General features: G+C 37.5%; 1 protein-coding gene across 3 annotated transcripts in view; it reads left to right on the top strand.

The window, feature by feature from the left end:
* Window positions 1–291: 291 nt before the first annotated feature.
* Window positions 292–16,365, top strand: part of NTNG1 (netrin G1) — a 279,240-nt gene continuing 263,166 nt past the window's right edge. For all 3 annotated transcript variants that reach the window (XM_034654000.1, XM_034653999.1, XM_034653998.1), the window contains exon 1: window positions 292–1,046. In XM_034654000.1, coding sequence (XP_034509891.1) covers window positions 801–1,046 — 246 coding nt within the window. In that variant the 5' untranslated portion in view covers window positions 292–800. The remainder of the gene's footprint in view (window positions 1,047–16,365) is intronic.

Genomic DNA, 16,365 nt, shown 5'->3' on the forward strand with positions numbered 1-16,365 from the left:
CTGCTTGCTCTCAGTTTTGTCAATATGGAAATATAATTTTGGAAGCGTGCACCTGAAACATGCACATCTGTCTTTGTTATGGAAGAGTTAAACCCTTCATATCAAAATTCTCCCCAACATGAACGATTTCTGTGGTTTGCTCATTCTAGCAAAGCAGCGGAGTAAAGGTTATCCATATTACACCAATTTGCTTTATATTGCATCAAACCTCCCAAATGTCAACATATCCTACAGTGTGTAATGCATTGATTCTGGGGCAATAACTCTTACTCTTATTGTTTCTTAAAGGGTGTTGGTGCCAGAACGAAAGAATGATTGATGAGAAACAGACACCCGGCTATAGACACTCATCCCTTTGCTTCAGATACTGATATCCTCGTGCGTCTGATTGTTCCTCGGGAGCCGGCAGCACACTGAGGATCACCCAGGGTTAGCGGATGTACAACAGGAGAGCCATCACTTTGCTAAATCATTCTCTGCCACTGGACATCTTTTACAAAAACCAAACCCGACCAGAGTCTAATAGATATGTTCTAGGACAACGAAAAAGCTGCAAGTTGTTGTCAACGCCTAACACACAAGTATGTTAGGCTTCCACCAAAGTCCTCAATATACCTGAACACCCACAATATTGACCCTTCACTTTTAGATTTGGAATCTACATTGAGGTTTCATCCTCTTTTTTTTTTTTAATATACAGACTGACCTACGTATAGACATATATGTATATGTAAAAAAGACATAGCTCACAGATAACCAAACCCAGCTTTGTTTCCGCGAAGATTGCCAAGAATTTAGACATGTATTTGTCAAGATTCCTGTCAATTCATGCCCTTTGGGTTACAGTGTCCTCAGTGATGCAGCCCTACCCTTTGGTATGGGGACATTATGACGTGTGTAAGACTCAGATTTACACAGAAGAAGGGAAAGTTTGGGATTACATGGCCTGTCAGCCGGAATCCACGGACATGACCAAATATCTCAAAGTAAAACTGGACCCTCCGGACATTACCTGTGGAGACCCTCCTGAGACGTTCTGTGCAATGGTGAGGCAACTCTTTTGAATATAATATTTCATATAAAGTGGGAGTGTGTCCTATATGTGGTGAGGGTAAAGACTCGACTCATGCAACGAGCTGAATCTGTGCGTGGCAGATCTGTGCTAACAGGCTTGCTTCCTTCTCAATGGAGGCTGGCTTGCAGGACCTGGAATTACAAGTCGCAGTGTGATTGATGCAATGGAATGTACCTTCTGCCTTCCTGCAAACCAAAGCTTCCACTGAGACAGGTGTACTGTACATAAATTATAAAGGAAAAAGTTCAGCTGAAGGTTTAATTTCACAATTGGAGTCTGAGAATATGATTAGGTCCTATCCATCATGGGAAAGGATAAAATCCATCGGTAAGCCAACTTTAGAAACACAAAGGTTTCTTCACATACCTGTAAAAGACCAGCCCTGAATTTCATAGTTCAAGGCTAGATTAGAGTTCATGGTTGTCCTCCTTTGGACACTGCTGTGATGTGGAATTCCTTGGTTAGGAGATCAGTGAGAAGAGAAGCAAAGGAGAGAGGAGCTAATGCCTCCAGAAAAGTCTCATTTGTCAACTCATGCAGGCCTTTATTTTCAAGGGTCACAGTTTTTGATGGATATTTTAAATATGACTGTTGGAATGTTAAAAACATATTTGCTGGAAAGTAATGACCTGGGCATACAAATTCAGATACCATCCTTTGATAAGCAGAATTACAGAATTCATTGTTTGGTGGTGTACATAAGTCTTTTCCTGGTGGAGAGTTAAATTCTAGATGAAAAGATAACATTGGAGTGATGCATTGAATTTTCACTTAGGACATGGCTAAAAGTTTACCTATAAGGTATTAGTAAATTGTTTGGTGATCAACATGATGTAAATCAAAGTGCTTAAGAATTCAGACCGTATGTTCATTTGGTTTCTGTCGGTTTTTTTTTTTTTATTATTATAGGTGGTCTTTATTTGATACTGGAATTGTGGTCCCATTTCTCCCCACATAACAGATACAATCATATGGCAGATTTTAATAGTATTCTTACCTGACTTTATTATCTTGAACCCGGCCTGGCATTTTCAGGATAGTGAAACTATTAATCAAAGTAGCATCTGTTCACAGTCCCCAGTGAGTTAAATTAGCATAAGATCATCTTAGACCTAGCACTGTGGAAAAGGTTTTGTAACAGGAAACAATTTTGAGCAATAAAGAGTGTTTTTACCTAAAAGCTAACGGCTTGCCATTTTTCAGAAGTGCCTTTGGGGACTAGTTTGAATTATAGTCTAAACCTGATTTTGTGGAGAGTGAGAAAAAGAGCTTGGCTATTAGGTGTCACTATGACTAAAGTGCCCTGAAAGACTAAATATTTCAAAGAGAGGACCCGCCTTTCTGGGAAACACGTATGTACTTTGCAAAAAAGAAAAAATAAAAGCTACATTTTAGAAACCAGAAACTTCCAGAAAAGGAGTTTATTCCAACACACTAGCAAAACTATAATAAATCTGTAAAAGAGCAGGGACATTTGGAGTTTATTCCAACACATTAGCAAAACTATAATAAATCTGTAAAAGAGCAGGGACATTTGTTGGCTTTACAGGTGTTTGATAATTTCTCATAAAAGGTCAAATTCAAGATCACATTGCAAATCTGGGGTGCAATTGCTATGCAGGTGATAGTTCATGTTGTCTTCCACTCCTCACAGCAGAGAATGAGTGCTGGGCCAGCTCTTCATAGTATGAAGAACACTCTAGCTCTGTCTATTGGCTTGCATGACACTTGTAGCAATATGCCTCTTCTGGAATTGTTTAATAATTTACAGATCTAAGTAAAATAGCAGATCTCCTTCTTCCGAGTGCCGTTTCCACTCACATCAGCCTTGAATGGTGTGTTCAGCCTATGCCTTAAATGCGCAGCTTTCCTGATGTCAGCCCCTGGCGAGAGAATGCCTGCTGAGCCCTGCTCCTGTCCTCATGAGGAAGGGTTTACTTGGTGTCTTCAGCGTGCCTCTCTTTCCCATCATGAGTGGGAAAGGGCACATTACAGAACTTCTCATGCCCACCTTTCCTGGGCACATGGTCTAAAGTCTTTAAACAAGTCAATTCCCTCCCAGTTCACTTAGCTATGTGATGTTAGAGACCAAAAGAGAAAAAAGAACTAAAATGATATCCCTCAGCTTTCTCAAGTGCAGTAACATGAGTACTTTATACGCTTACTCTAAAATCCACAAGACAGTCTTTTAAAAGGCTACATCTTAGTCTGATGCAGATATTTGGAGGCCTTGGTGGATTTAAGCTTGTCACTGGGCAGAATTGTTTTCCAAGGGAGGGTGTAAGATTTGTGGGATGTTACCTATAAGTGCTTAATTTGGACTCCTTAATATGCATATGATTGGCATAGCAGATTTAATAACCTATCCTTTAAACGCAGACTTTGGGACTATTTGTATGCATATTATATGCCCAGTCAACGATAACGGCCTAATACAGGAATACTTCTTCTTTGTAGTTTTGGATTTTCCATAAAACTCTTCAGTGTAAGTGTTCCTGACCCAAGGCTGTAAAGCTGTCTCGGGATGCTGTCATATCAGACCTGTTTAGGTGCTCCTCAGCCCAAGGTCTAATGGGAATCCATAAAGTCATTTGTGTTATGACTTTCACATTCTTTCCTCCTTGACACATGCATCCATACCTGCTCTCTCGGAGTCGTTATGGCCCATTACATCAGGGGAGCTGCCACATAAGCACAATCACCACTTAGCCCTTATATGTAAATGTTTGCTGCAAAGTGGTTTCAGAAATCACCTACTCCGTTAGTAACACCCTAGTTAGCTATGAGTATAACAGTTCTAGCACTGAGGGGACATCCGATGAGAGAAAGACCCTGAAGTTCCTGTAGCCGGTTTGTTTTGTATAAAGTTGAAGTTCATTGTCAGTGCATGAGGGGCCTCTGTTGCTGCCTTCTGCCCTCGCTCCATCCTCACGTGGCAGCGACCGTCCAGGGAGACGGCATGTAGTTTATTGTGAAATTTTAGGGTAAAAGGGCCATATCATTCCATTTGACAATAGATCTCTGCTTACTAACGGATGGCCTATTCAATAATTCGTTAATGTCTAGTTATTTTAAATTGTCTATTAATACTACCAGCATTTATGAATGTTAATTTCATGAGGGCACTCTGACATTTCTGTTTATGGGACTAGAATAGGGGAAACAAATACACACACACACAAATTGTGTATAAGACCATACGCTTTCTTTTTAATTTAATATATTCCTTTTAAGTTGTTGATGACCCAAGAAGTATCTCTGTTAAGAGGGAGGACTCTGAGAGATGGAAGAGGTTTAGCCATGTTTTTTGGTTTTGCTTTTTGGGCTGGGATAATATGTTAGTATAGATCATGTCCTTCTCCCAACCACATAAAAGCTTCATGTAGCATAGCTTTGTCAGAAAACACAGATCGTCTAGTGACTACAATGTGTTTCAATTTGCATAAAGAGCAAATAGGATGATCTGAACCGGCGTGTAAAGCCGAAGTGACAACACAAAGCTATGACTTGTTCTTTGTGTTTAGACAAACTTCGCTGTCATATCTCCACGCAACACCCCAGTGGCTTAAAAATGGCAAAATTATCTGCAATTATCTCCAGCCTGCAGCTAATTTTCTGGATAAGTTACACAGAAGCTTTGAAAAGAAGCCTGCAGACGGAAGAAGTCATGTGCGTTTGTACAATTGATGGTGCGGAAGTGCTGATGGCTGTGGAAATGTGAGCCCTCGAGAGCTGCGGTGGATTTCAGAGCCAATCAAAACTAAATTAGGAAACAAAGATTATTAAAAAGTCTTCTGTGCATGTAATTTTGGCATAATATTATGAGGTGGACATTAAGTGTTTCCCTTGGAGACCCCCAGCATCATTACTGCAGTGCGCCTTTAATTACAAGTAGACTCATATTACTAAAAAAATGGAGAAAATAAAGTACTCAGAGGTGTAGTTAGCAATACCCTCATTATGTTTACTGAAATAATTAAAAGAAAGGGTGTAATTTTTCTAAATAAAATGTCAGAATTTGAAATGAAAATGGATTTTCTTTAGGAAATTTACTAATGGGTGCTTGTGCTCTTGATAGGCCTTTATTCAAGTACCATAACAGGTCTATTAACGATCATTCCATATTGTGCTATTTCTAGATAGACTCCTCTTAAGGAAAAAAAAAAGACTTTAATTATTGCAAGCATTGTGGATAGAGCATATTTCATTTTGTTCAAAAGGAATTTAGGAAAGTAGTAGAAAGCCTTTGTGTTTTATGATATTAAAGGAGCCCAGTGGGATGAGTGAGTGGTAATGCATAGTCACAGGGCTATCTATAACTTCAATTTCAAATTTGACATCAGCACAGGTTGCCATCTGGTGGCTATCAGGTGGCCTTTGAGAAAATAATTTGATAAACTTAGTTACATTTTCAGTGACAAGGCATTAGTATCAATTTTCCAAAAACTGGAAATGACGTTGACTTATATAATAATCAAATAACCTTAAAATATACTCTTTTCACATGGAACATAACTCAATAAATAATGAAGTTTTAATAACAGTGACATCTTTCATTTGAACTGATTTATCCCTTAATTATCCCAGAATGGAACTTTTAAAAAAACCTTCAGTTCCTTCATTATTAATACTTCATTGTTATTGAGTTTATTATTTAGACTTATTTCTTACAAAAGTTTAATTCACGTTTGCAATGAATTAAGTTTCATGGAGATCAGTCTTTTTGATATATCCCCACACCAAGTATTTCCTTATTGAGGGGCCTACAAGAGCTCCGTGTTATCTGTTGCATCAAGTCGAAAGTACTCTACCTGGTTTTTAAATCTGGTTATATTCAACTCTATTTCCCATTACTTCCTATTGGGACCCTAGGGCATATCCACGGGACTTACAGGTAGTGATATGATTGACAGAGGACTACTGCATTTGGGTTAAAGTTCATTGGCATAGCATGCACTGTATATGGGGTAGGGGGCTTGGGAGGAAGCTGGGGAAGATTACTGTGGATCTAGCAAAACTTAAAACCACATCATGTCACTAAATGTTCTCAGACAGTGTTCTGTATGTACACAAGTGCCTCAGTTTCTGATGGGCTGATGCTTCACGAAATTCCAGGCTACTGAATGCAGTGAAGTGAACAGAGCATATAGCACATGCAAAACCAAGAGGTGGTGGTGAGAATCGAAGTCAAATAGCCTGTGTTCCCCACCTCCAGAGGAAGTAAAGAAGAGTCCTAAGCAAGATGAATATGAAGTAGTGTGTACTCAGAGGATGGGGGAGCAGAGAAGCAAAGCCAGCGCTCAGAATTTAAAAGTGAAACATTATTTTGCTGCATATCAAAGGGCCACTTGGAGAATACTATCTGGTAGTCAAATGCCTAATGCTAAACAGCATCTGAAAAAAGATAGAAAAAGGCTGGGTGGGGCAGATTCAAGCACAGTGTTTAAATGACAGCCTAGTGGCCTGGTTAATGGTAGATTGACCTTATATCTGGCAGGATGGAAGAGGAGCAAAAAAATCGTAGAACCTAATGGGTTAGACCTATATACGTGTGCATATATGTTATATACATAGTGTATGTATATACGTATATATTTTTAACTTAGTTGATGGTAGAGTATGCTGAGTAAGATAAGCATGGCTCATGTACCTCCAGCTCCTGTATTACACAAAGATTAGGGGAAGCATTTAACTGAATCTACAAATGCAAGATTTTTCAAGGTGAAACATGAGAAAATAGTAAGTGCCTTGTAGTGAATCACTTTGAATTACTTCCTCTGTCCCCCAAGCAGTAATCTTGTTTGCTCTCAATCTAGGGGAATATTGCTTGAAAAGTGTGAGAAGCAATTTCCTAAAAATACCGTGGCCCTTCCAGATTGTTTTAGGGTCTCTCAAGCATATTCTCCAGACTTTGTGTGGGGGCTTTGCTCTTCTATAGCTTTGGGACTGTACATGGGATGGGTCTTAGGCTGGAATCTTGATCCTCTGATTTTGAGGACTAGTGTCATCACACAGGAAGTTTCTCATCTTGTGTGTTCTCTGAGAGGACAGGCAGAGGACATTCCTCTTGCTTGGAATAATTTGTGCTACTCTCCACTTACCTCAATTCCATCCATCCTTCCGAGTCTATATGAAGTTGGCTTCTCTTTACACACTTTCTGCTAATTTCAGCTCATACCATTTTCTTGACTGTATATCTGTATTAGCCCGGCCTATGTACTGCACTGTATGTGATCGGTTACCACTTATTACATCTTATTGACTAATACACCCACATGCACATTTGTTTCATGTGTTTATTGTATGCTGCCTCTTTATCTGGATCACTACTCTTTTTTTTTTCTTTTTAAAGATTTTATTTACTTATTTTGAGAGAGAGGGAGAAGGCAGGGTGTGGAGCAGAGGGGGAGGGAGAAGAAGAGGGAAAGAATCCCAAGCAGACTCCATGCTGAGCAGGGAGCCCAGCACTGGGCTGGATCTCACAACCCTGAGATCATGACCTGAGCCAAAACCAGGAGTCGGATGCTCAAGGGACTGAACCACCCAGGCGCCCCTGGATCACTACTCTTTAAATGAGATGATATGTAGGAGAAAGGCTACTCTACTTTGTGATGCCCAGGAGGGACTCAACAGAGACTACGCCTTATATTCCTTTTCTACCTCGTAGCATTTACTATATTCCCAGGCAACAAATAAACAATAGCATGTCTTTAATTTATTAGTTGATCAATTGATTGACTATAGTATTTGATTTTCTAGAATGTTTTCTATTTCTTGAGAACTTTTTATCATGAATCTGGTTTTTTTCCTCTACAAATTAAGAGACAACTAGAAAAATTTAGCTATGCACTTGGGCAACTCAGAATGATGTTCTCAAGTGAGATGGGAGAGACAAAATCTACTCAGCGTTCCAACACTGAAAGTGTGTATGAGGGATTTTCAAATTCCATTTCTAATTGAATCTTTTAAATGTATTTTTCCAAATAGAAAATTTGGAAAAAATAGAAGAGCGTAGCACACAACATTGAAATCATTTTGCCATATTTCTTACAAGTCTCTCTCTCTCACTATATATATATTTTGTTTTACAGAATTGGAATCATACCACATACATTTTTTCATTTTTTTTTCATTTACTACTACAGTTTTAGCATTTACTTTTATCATTATGTATTCTTAGAACATATGATTTTGATAGCTATATCTTATTAGGTGGATATGCAACATTTTATTTAATTATCTTCTCACCTTGACAGCTTGATGTTCTTTGCGGTTTTTTTTTTCCTATTGGTTATATGCAGTGATGAACATATGTCACTATAGGCTTTTTTGCTGAACATATCCTTCTTCTTCCATGTTTGAAACCTCTCATGTTAAATGCACATGTTTTTAGATTGCCGAGCTCATGATATCATATTTAGCTGATGCTGAAAAGTAGGGCTGTGTTCTTGTGTTCTCAAGGATGGAATCGTTCCTGGACGAAATAGCATTCTGTATGTCGGTCATGGGGACTGAAATCAGCATGTGTGACTTAGGCGGGCACCTCTCTCTGGGCCTTGCTTTTGTGTGGACTTGGAGAGCTTCTAGAGATGACAGGAAGACAGCTTCTGCCACACAGTAGAGAGCAAAGTCGGGGGATCTCTTCAGGAGCAACAAGCTAAAGATGAGTAAATTACACCTTGTAAACTGTACTTGTGGCTTTAAAACTTGCTTTAAATCGATCCACAGTGACAAATACATTGTATATTACAACTCATTAAACACACTATCCACATACACAACCAAAACAAAAGCTTCACCAAAAAGTACTTACCCTTCCTATGTGCTCTGCCCTCTGATACTTTTTTCTTCCTTTCTATTTATTTTTCATCTTTAACAAGTAATTGAAAATTATATGTAAATTGTGATCCACAGATTATAAGTAGGATTGTTTTTGAAACTTTGAATAAATGAGAAAATACCTTGCTCATCATTGTAGAACTTTCTTTTTTAATTCAACATTCTATGTTTGAGATATACTGCTGTGTTGTATTCTTCTGTATGGATATTTCTTTAACCAAACTTCCGTTTCTAGACATTTAGGTTGTTTGGTTTTTATGCTTTAAGGCTCTTGACTAGAGTCAAATTGTCCTCCAGAAAGTTGATTAGTATACTCTGTTTTTTTTTTTTTTTTAATTAATTTATTTATTTGATGGAGAGGGAGACAGCCAGTGAGAGAGGGAACACAAGCAAGGGAAGTGAGAGAGGAAGAAGCAGGTTCCCAGCAGAGGAGCCTGATGTGGGGCTCAATCCCAGAACGCTGGGATCACACCCTGAGCTGAAGGCAGGTGCTTAATGACTGAGCCACCCAGGCGCCCCAGTATACTCTGTTTTTTTAACCATTTTACAAAAATGTGGTTGACATGAGATTTTCATCAGTACTGGAAATTATATTCTTAAATTTTCTTCTAACATTGGGCCTTAGCAGATAAGTAAAAATATGTACTTTCCAAAAAGAATAATGATAAAATTATCCTTATTGCCACTACCTTTTCTCCTAAGATAATAACGTCTAACATTTTGCATTGATAAATGGAGATACTGGAAGGTGAAATGACATTTAATTTTTCAAAGATGTATTTTTTGCTATTTGACTATGTAGGTGTTTGATAGGTTTCTTGGCCATTTAAATTTTCTTATTCCTAATTGTAGTAGTTTTTGCACTTTTTGCCTTTTTTTCTAATTTTTCTGTTGAAAATTTTACATAGAAATATGTAAATTTGGGCCTTTTAAACAGATACCATTTTTTTTGTCAGCTGATTAAGTTAAAAATGTGAGTATCTTTTCTTCCAAAAGAACAGGTCTCGTTTCAGAGACTTTTGTACACCCTTCATTTTGTGGAAATTTTATGTATTTTTGAATGGGATTTTGGTGGTGGAGAGCCATCATCTCAGGGCTGAGAAAAATTCATCTAAGTGCCCCCTCATATCTTTTGGTCCTAATGTAAGAACTTGGAAAAGTTGTCATTTATCCTAAGTTAAACACCCCTTTTCATTGACAATCAGTTCTTTGGAAAGTTACATGCTGAAACATATTAATTGTATAAAGTGGCTGGTGTGAAATCTGCTTTGGTTTTAATTCACCAGACCAATGGGCAGACTAGATTTCATGTGCCATTTTTAGATTCAGAATTTCTTTTCCTACAAAAAGGGAAAGTGATGAAAGTTGTTTCACACGCATAATATTGGAAAAGAACTTACTGAGATTGGCAGGTTGAAAGTTTCTTCTCATCTTTCTGGGAATAGATAGATTCACATAGTATCAGTTCCATGAAAATTAAAGATGTGAGCTAAGGAAGAAGCCAGAATTGGTTTTCCTTCTTTGACCTACTTTGAAACTGACTTCTAAAATATTAAATGAAGAATTGAGCTGGATATTGCTTCAGTACAAAGAAATAGCCCTTTTCCTTCCAGAGGGTTGGTGTTCATGGAGCAGTCTAGTGGCTCGCATTATAATCAGGTCATGTCTGAACAATGATTTTTCACCATTCCGTGTAACTTTTTGTTTCTTTCCTGTTGCTTTCTTTCCTTCTTGGAAATGTCAAAATGAAGAAATCAAATACACTTCCGAGCAACTCTCTCTGAAGGGAGAGGAGAATTCACCGTACGTGGTCAACACAAGTTGCAGAAGAGGATGTGTGCAGGACAGAGAAAGTGGGCTGGTGGGCAATCTGAGGTTGGCTGTGATGCCTGGACCACTCCATGAGGATTTGGATTTCAAAGTTTAGAAGACTAAACTTGTACAGGGTGTTAGGAGGCATTCTCCTCAATGTGTCTACTTTCCGACTAGAATCGCATTCTATTTAGCTATCACTGGAGTCACTGCTTTAAGAGTGCCTTGCACAGTGTGAAGCCTATAGTAGTACTTAATACATGCTTGTTGAGCTGAACTTGTGCTATATTTTTACAAATAATGTTTGTAGTTGATATTTGTGAAGAACTTACATGTGCCATGCATCGTACTAAACACTTAGCCTTAGTTCGTTCATGCCTGCAATCCTAACATTATCCTTATTTAACAGGTGGAGTAATTGAGGCATGAGGTTAAATAATTTTTCCAACTAAGTAGTGGGAACAAAATAAAAACCCAGGCAGTTCGACATGCATGTCCTACTCTTAAACCATACCATAAATTCCTCCCTAATTTTATTTGTAGTATGTGGGATAAAACCATCACAAAACCCTTTTTAAAAATCACATTTATGATTTGGACTATGAGCACAATACTATGATTTTGTTATTTAAAAAGCCTTTTATCTGAAATAACCTCAGAAAATTGGATTCTGTAAACAGAGTGTGTGAAATGTTGGAAATACACATTATGTGATGAGTGTCTTCATTCAAGGATAAGAGAACCAATCAACAGTGTTTGTTTCCATTCCTGCTTTTTTTTCCATTAACGTGTTCATATAAATGGAAATAAGCTGTTAGAAATCATACAGAGCGGAGTACATATTGTGTTCACCATCTAAAACCAGAATAATAAGTCAGCAACTGTTGGCTAGTTAACAAAATCATATTCTTGTGGGGGAGGTGTTGAGAAAAGTAGTTAGTGTGATGCTTTTGATTTTTTTTTAACAGTATCAATAACAACTGTTATATAGCCAACTGCCTCCATGCTGTCTCCACTCAGTTGTCTAGTAGGCATTTTAAACTTAACACATTTATTATAGAACTCTTGATTTCTTCTCCCCAAATGGATTTTGCCCGTAGTCTTTCCCATATCTATAAACAGCAGCTTATATTTATCTAGTTGCTCAAGAGGAAAAATCTAGGAATCCTCTTTAATTCCTTTATGTCCCTCACAACACATATCAACAAGTCCTTTTAGCTAAACCTTCAAAAATCTATCCCAATTCAGATTTCACCTCCTCTCCTGCTAACAACCAGGTCCCAGCCAGCTTTATACTGCAGTATTTCCTAACTGATCTCCCTGATTCCAAACCCTTGCCCTGTTACCAAATTCACATATATTTTATAATATTATAAGATAGCACTTAATGTAAATATATTATAGAAATATACACATAAATATATAATATACAAATATATAATATAAATAGTATGTAATTAGATAATATAATTATATAATATACACATGGATAAAATTTTAAACATCTGAATCAATCAGGTCCTGTCCTTGTTCAGTTTCCTCCCCAGTCGTTGTGTCCCGTTGAGAATTAAATCTAAAGCCTTACTACTGCTTAAAAGGTCCTATGTAATCTGGTCCTTGAAAACCTCTTTGATGTCCACTCTGATCACTCCCTACCTTTCTCAGTCCAGTCTGCCTGCAACTTCTTTGTGTTCCACATAAAACTTAGTTTATTCTTGCCTTGTTGTTTGGACCCGCATTCTCAAAATCTTCCTATAGCTCCTTCCCACCTTTTATTCAAGTCTCTGCTTAAAAAACCCTTCCTAAGGAAGCCTCTCTGACCACCTTATTTAAATAGCGTCTCTTTCGCACTCTATCCATTCCTTGAGCCTGCGTAATATTTTCGTCATTGAATTTATTATAAGGGGTGCTATTCAAACTATTTAACAACTGGGACAGCATCAACACAAAACAATCAGAAAAGACATCAATGGGTATGCCTCCCTGGGTACCATCTGACTGAACATCAGTTCCAACAACTAGACATTTATTATGTTGTATATGCTCATATATTTATTTATGTCTCTTTTCTCCTCCACAATATAAAATCCAGAGGACAGGAAATTTGTCTTATGTCTGTCCATCATAGGGCTCAACAAGTATTTGTTGAATGAATCAATGAGCTGCTAAAACAGAGATATGTTAATTTGATGACAGCATTCATATCAAAGATTTTTGCTCTAGTACATACATGGTCTTTAAAGTATTTAGGCTACATTGGAGGTCCGTAATCTTGAAGGTATCATAAACGTTTTCTTTTTTTAGTTTTTTAAATTAAAAGTATATAAACAATATAACAAATATATGTATAAAATTAACAGTGATGGAGTTACATTGTTTTCATTAGGATTTTAAAACATAAACAGACATTACTGATTGAGTCAAAACCATCTTGTTTCCATCCCCTGGTCCGTTCCTTGCCTCCCTTTTCCAGAGGGAACCGGTACCATAAATGGGGTATATTTCCCTGTAGTCCATGTTTTTATATTTTTTATATGAAGCTTATATGTTCATAAACAACTTAGAGTTTTGACTTTGGGTTTTTTGATGTTGCCATCCTGAAAAATCTATTCTGTAACTTTTTCATTCAATGTTATTTTCATAAATCATCTGTTTGATATTTCCTTCATATTCAAGTGCTATCTCTCTATCTATTCCATTGGATAAGTATATGCTTCAATTGTGGGAATTTAGCAAGTTCTGTTTGTTTTTAGTTTTTTGTAATTACAAGCCACTCTACAAGAAACATCTTCATAACTAGATCTTAGTGCATGTGAGCAAGAGTTGTTTTGTCTTATTTTGCTTATCTCAAGGTGTGCACCCAGAAGCCAATCTGTGGGCTATAGAGTATGGGAATTTTCATCAAATGTAGTTGCGCCACTTTGCATTCCTACCAACAGGCTCTAAGGGTTCTTCTAAGTCTTGTTTTGTGTTGTTTACTGATGTGTTTCCTCTTGTTGTATAATGAAAAATATTTAAGAAATCGTGTTTCTTTTTTTTTTCTTTAAGATTTATTTATTTGAGAGAAAGCACAAGCAGGGGGGTGGGAGGGTGGGGAGTGGGGGGAAGGACAAAGGGAAAGGGAGAGAGAGAATCTCAAGCAGACTCCACACCCAGGGCGGAGCCTGACTCAGGGCTCAATTTCATGACCCTGAGATCATGACCTGACTGAAACCAAGAGTCAGTTGCTCAAACAACTGAACCATCCAGGTACCCCTGGAAATTGTGTTTCTTTTATTGCCTTAGTTGTCAGGACACTCATAGTTGGATTTTATGATTTATCATAGCAACCATAATTAAACCAGGATTTTTGATAAAACTATATATACCATGGCTCTTAATCTCTCATCTTTGCTTTCATTATTTAATAGTAAATCACTTGGAAGTTGTATGAACATCACAAATGAATATTCATAATGGCAAATCAACAGGAGGAAGCATGAAATTTGCAGGACTAAATATTGAGTTAAACTATAAACGGGGGACGCCTGGGAGGCACAGCGGTTAAGCGTCTGCCTTCGGCTCAGGGCGTGATCCCGGCGTTATGGGATCGAGCCCCACATCACGCTCTTCTGCTATGAGCCTGCTTCTTCCTCTCCCACTCCCCCTGCTTGTATTCCCTCTCTCCCTGGCTGTCTCTATCTCTGTTGAATAAATAAATAAAATCTTAAAAAAAAAACTATAAACAAACTTCCTTGACTAGATCTTTTTAACAGAGGACAACAAATTTGAAGAGTAGTATTTTGCATCTGGCCACCTGAATTGAAAGACATACTCTGACCTGTACAATTTACACAAAAATCACAGCTTAAAAATTATTTTTAATATTTATATGTATGTAATCTTTTTTCCCAAATCACTGTTTTCATTACTGGAGTATAACAATAGCTAATAGTGCTTTTAAATTGGAGTCTCCTTGCTTACTTTGCAAGATGATATATAAATATTGCCTCATCCATCACCAGAATGACTTGTCTCCTAGATGAAAACCTGGGGGTGATGTGTAACTGTAATAAATTTGGACAGCAAGAGAAGGGTTCCATTTCCAATTAAAACCACAGCCAGGAAGTTTCCATCTATACTGACAACATAGGTACACTATCAGTATATATTTTATACATTTGCTTGTTTGTTTGGGGAAAATTGGCATTGTTTTAGGAGTAGTAACAGTAAAGGAGTAGCTTTACATTTCTTTATGCTCTCCCAAGTAAGAGTCAATTGCCCCTTCCAGACAGGAAGTTTCTAGGCTCCCTGGTTCTTAGACATTTAGAACCAGGTATTCAGAAGATGAGTTGTCTAACTTGGGAAAGTGCATGCCTTTAAGGATATTTTATTGGATTCAAACAGTCTCCGTTCAAGTTCCAATTTATTCAAGTTATTTCACTTTTTTGTTTTGAGGGACAGTAAGGTGATGATGTACTTAGCACAATGCCTGGCACATAGGAGATGCCTAATGAATATTAATCATCTTTATCATTGTGATGATCATTTCTGTTGCTCAAAAGTTAAAGGCATTCTGATTCTCATTTTCTGCTTTGAAGGGATCTTCTAAATGCTTTCACTTTAGTTCCCCTTTCTGTGAACTGTCTGGCCTTTCCTGATGTTACTAATGGCATCTAATAACTAACTGCTTATGAGGTTCTGGCTCCAAGCCAGGTATTTAAAATCAAAATAATTTCACAACTGCGGTTATAAAAAATGATATGTATCCTAAATAACAGAGTATTAAAATAATCATTCATGGATGCAATGGCATTTGCATTGAGATTATAATGGATCAATGTTTTAACAAATGCACTAGACATGTCTAAAGACAACATAATGACTCTGTCTAAAAACAAAAAGAAAATGTTAACAAAATAAATAAGTATGGGAAAATAAATTAAATAAAAGCTCATTTTATTTTATTTTATTATTTTTTTTAGAGAGAGAGAGAGAGTGTGCGTGAGCAGCGGGGAGGGACAGAGGGAGAGGAAGAGAAAGAATCTTAAGCAAGTTCCACACCCAGGGCAGAGCCTGACATGGGGCTCAATCACATGACCCTGAGATCATGACCTGAGGTGAAACCAAAAGTCGGATGCCCAACTGACTGAACCATCCAGGTGCCCCTAGAAGCTCATTTTATTAATCAGCTATTGGAATGCACACAATGTGTTGACTTTCATGGATGCTTTGAAATAAAAGAGAGAAATTCAGTACGGGAAATGGAAATGCTGGATCCCAGATCAATTTTCTCGGTTGCTGTATTATCCACATTGTCCTCTTCCTCAAAAATATCCAGTGGATTTCCACCCCCACCACAGTCCTGATCAACAAAATGAAACATTGTTTATTGCAGCATTATTTATAGTAGCTAAGATATGGAAACAGCCTAAATATCTAACACTGGGTAGATAAAGAAAATGTGAGATATATAATGGAACATTATTAAGCCATAAAAAAGAATGAAATCTTGTGATTTGTGACAACATGGATGGACCTTGGGGACCTTATACTAATAAAATAAGTCAAACAGAAAAAGACAGATGCCATAGGATCTTACATGCAGAATCTAAAAGACAGAAAGAAAAAAAAATGTCTGTAGATACAGAGAACAGATT

This window comes from Ailuropoda melanoleuca, chromosome 2 (assembly GCF_002007445.2).
Source record: "Ailuropoda melanoleuca isolate Jingjing chromosome 2, ASM200744v2, whole genome shotgun sequence".
Lineage (NCBI taxonomy): Eukaryota > Metazoa > Chordata > Mammalia > Carnivora > Ursidae > Ailuropoda > Ailuropoda melanoleuca.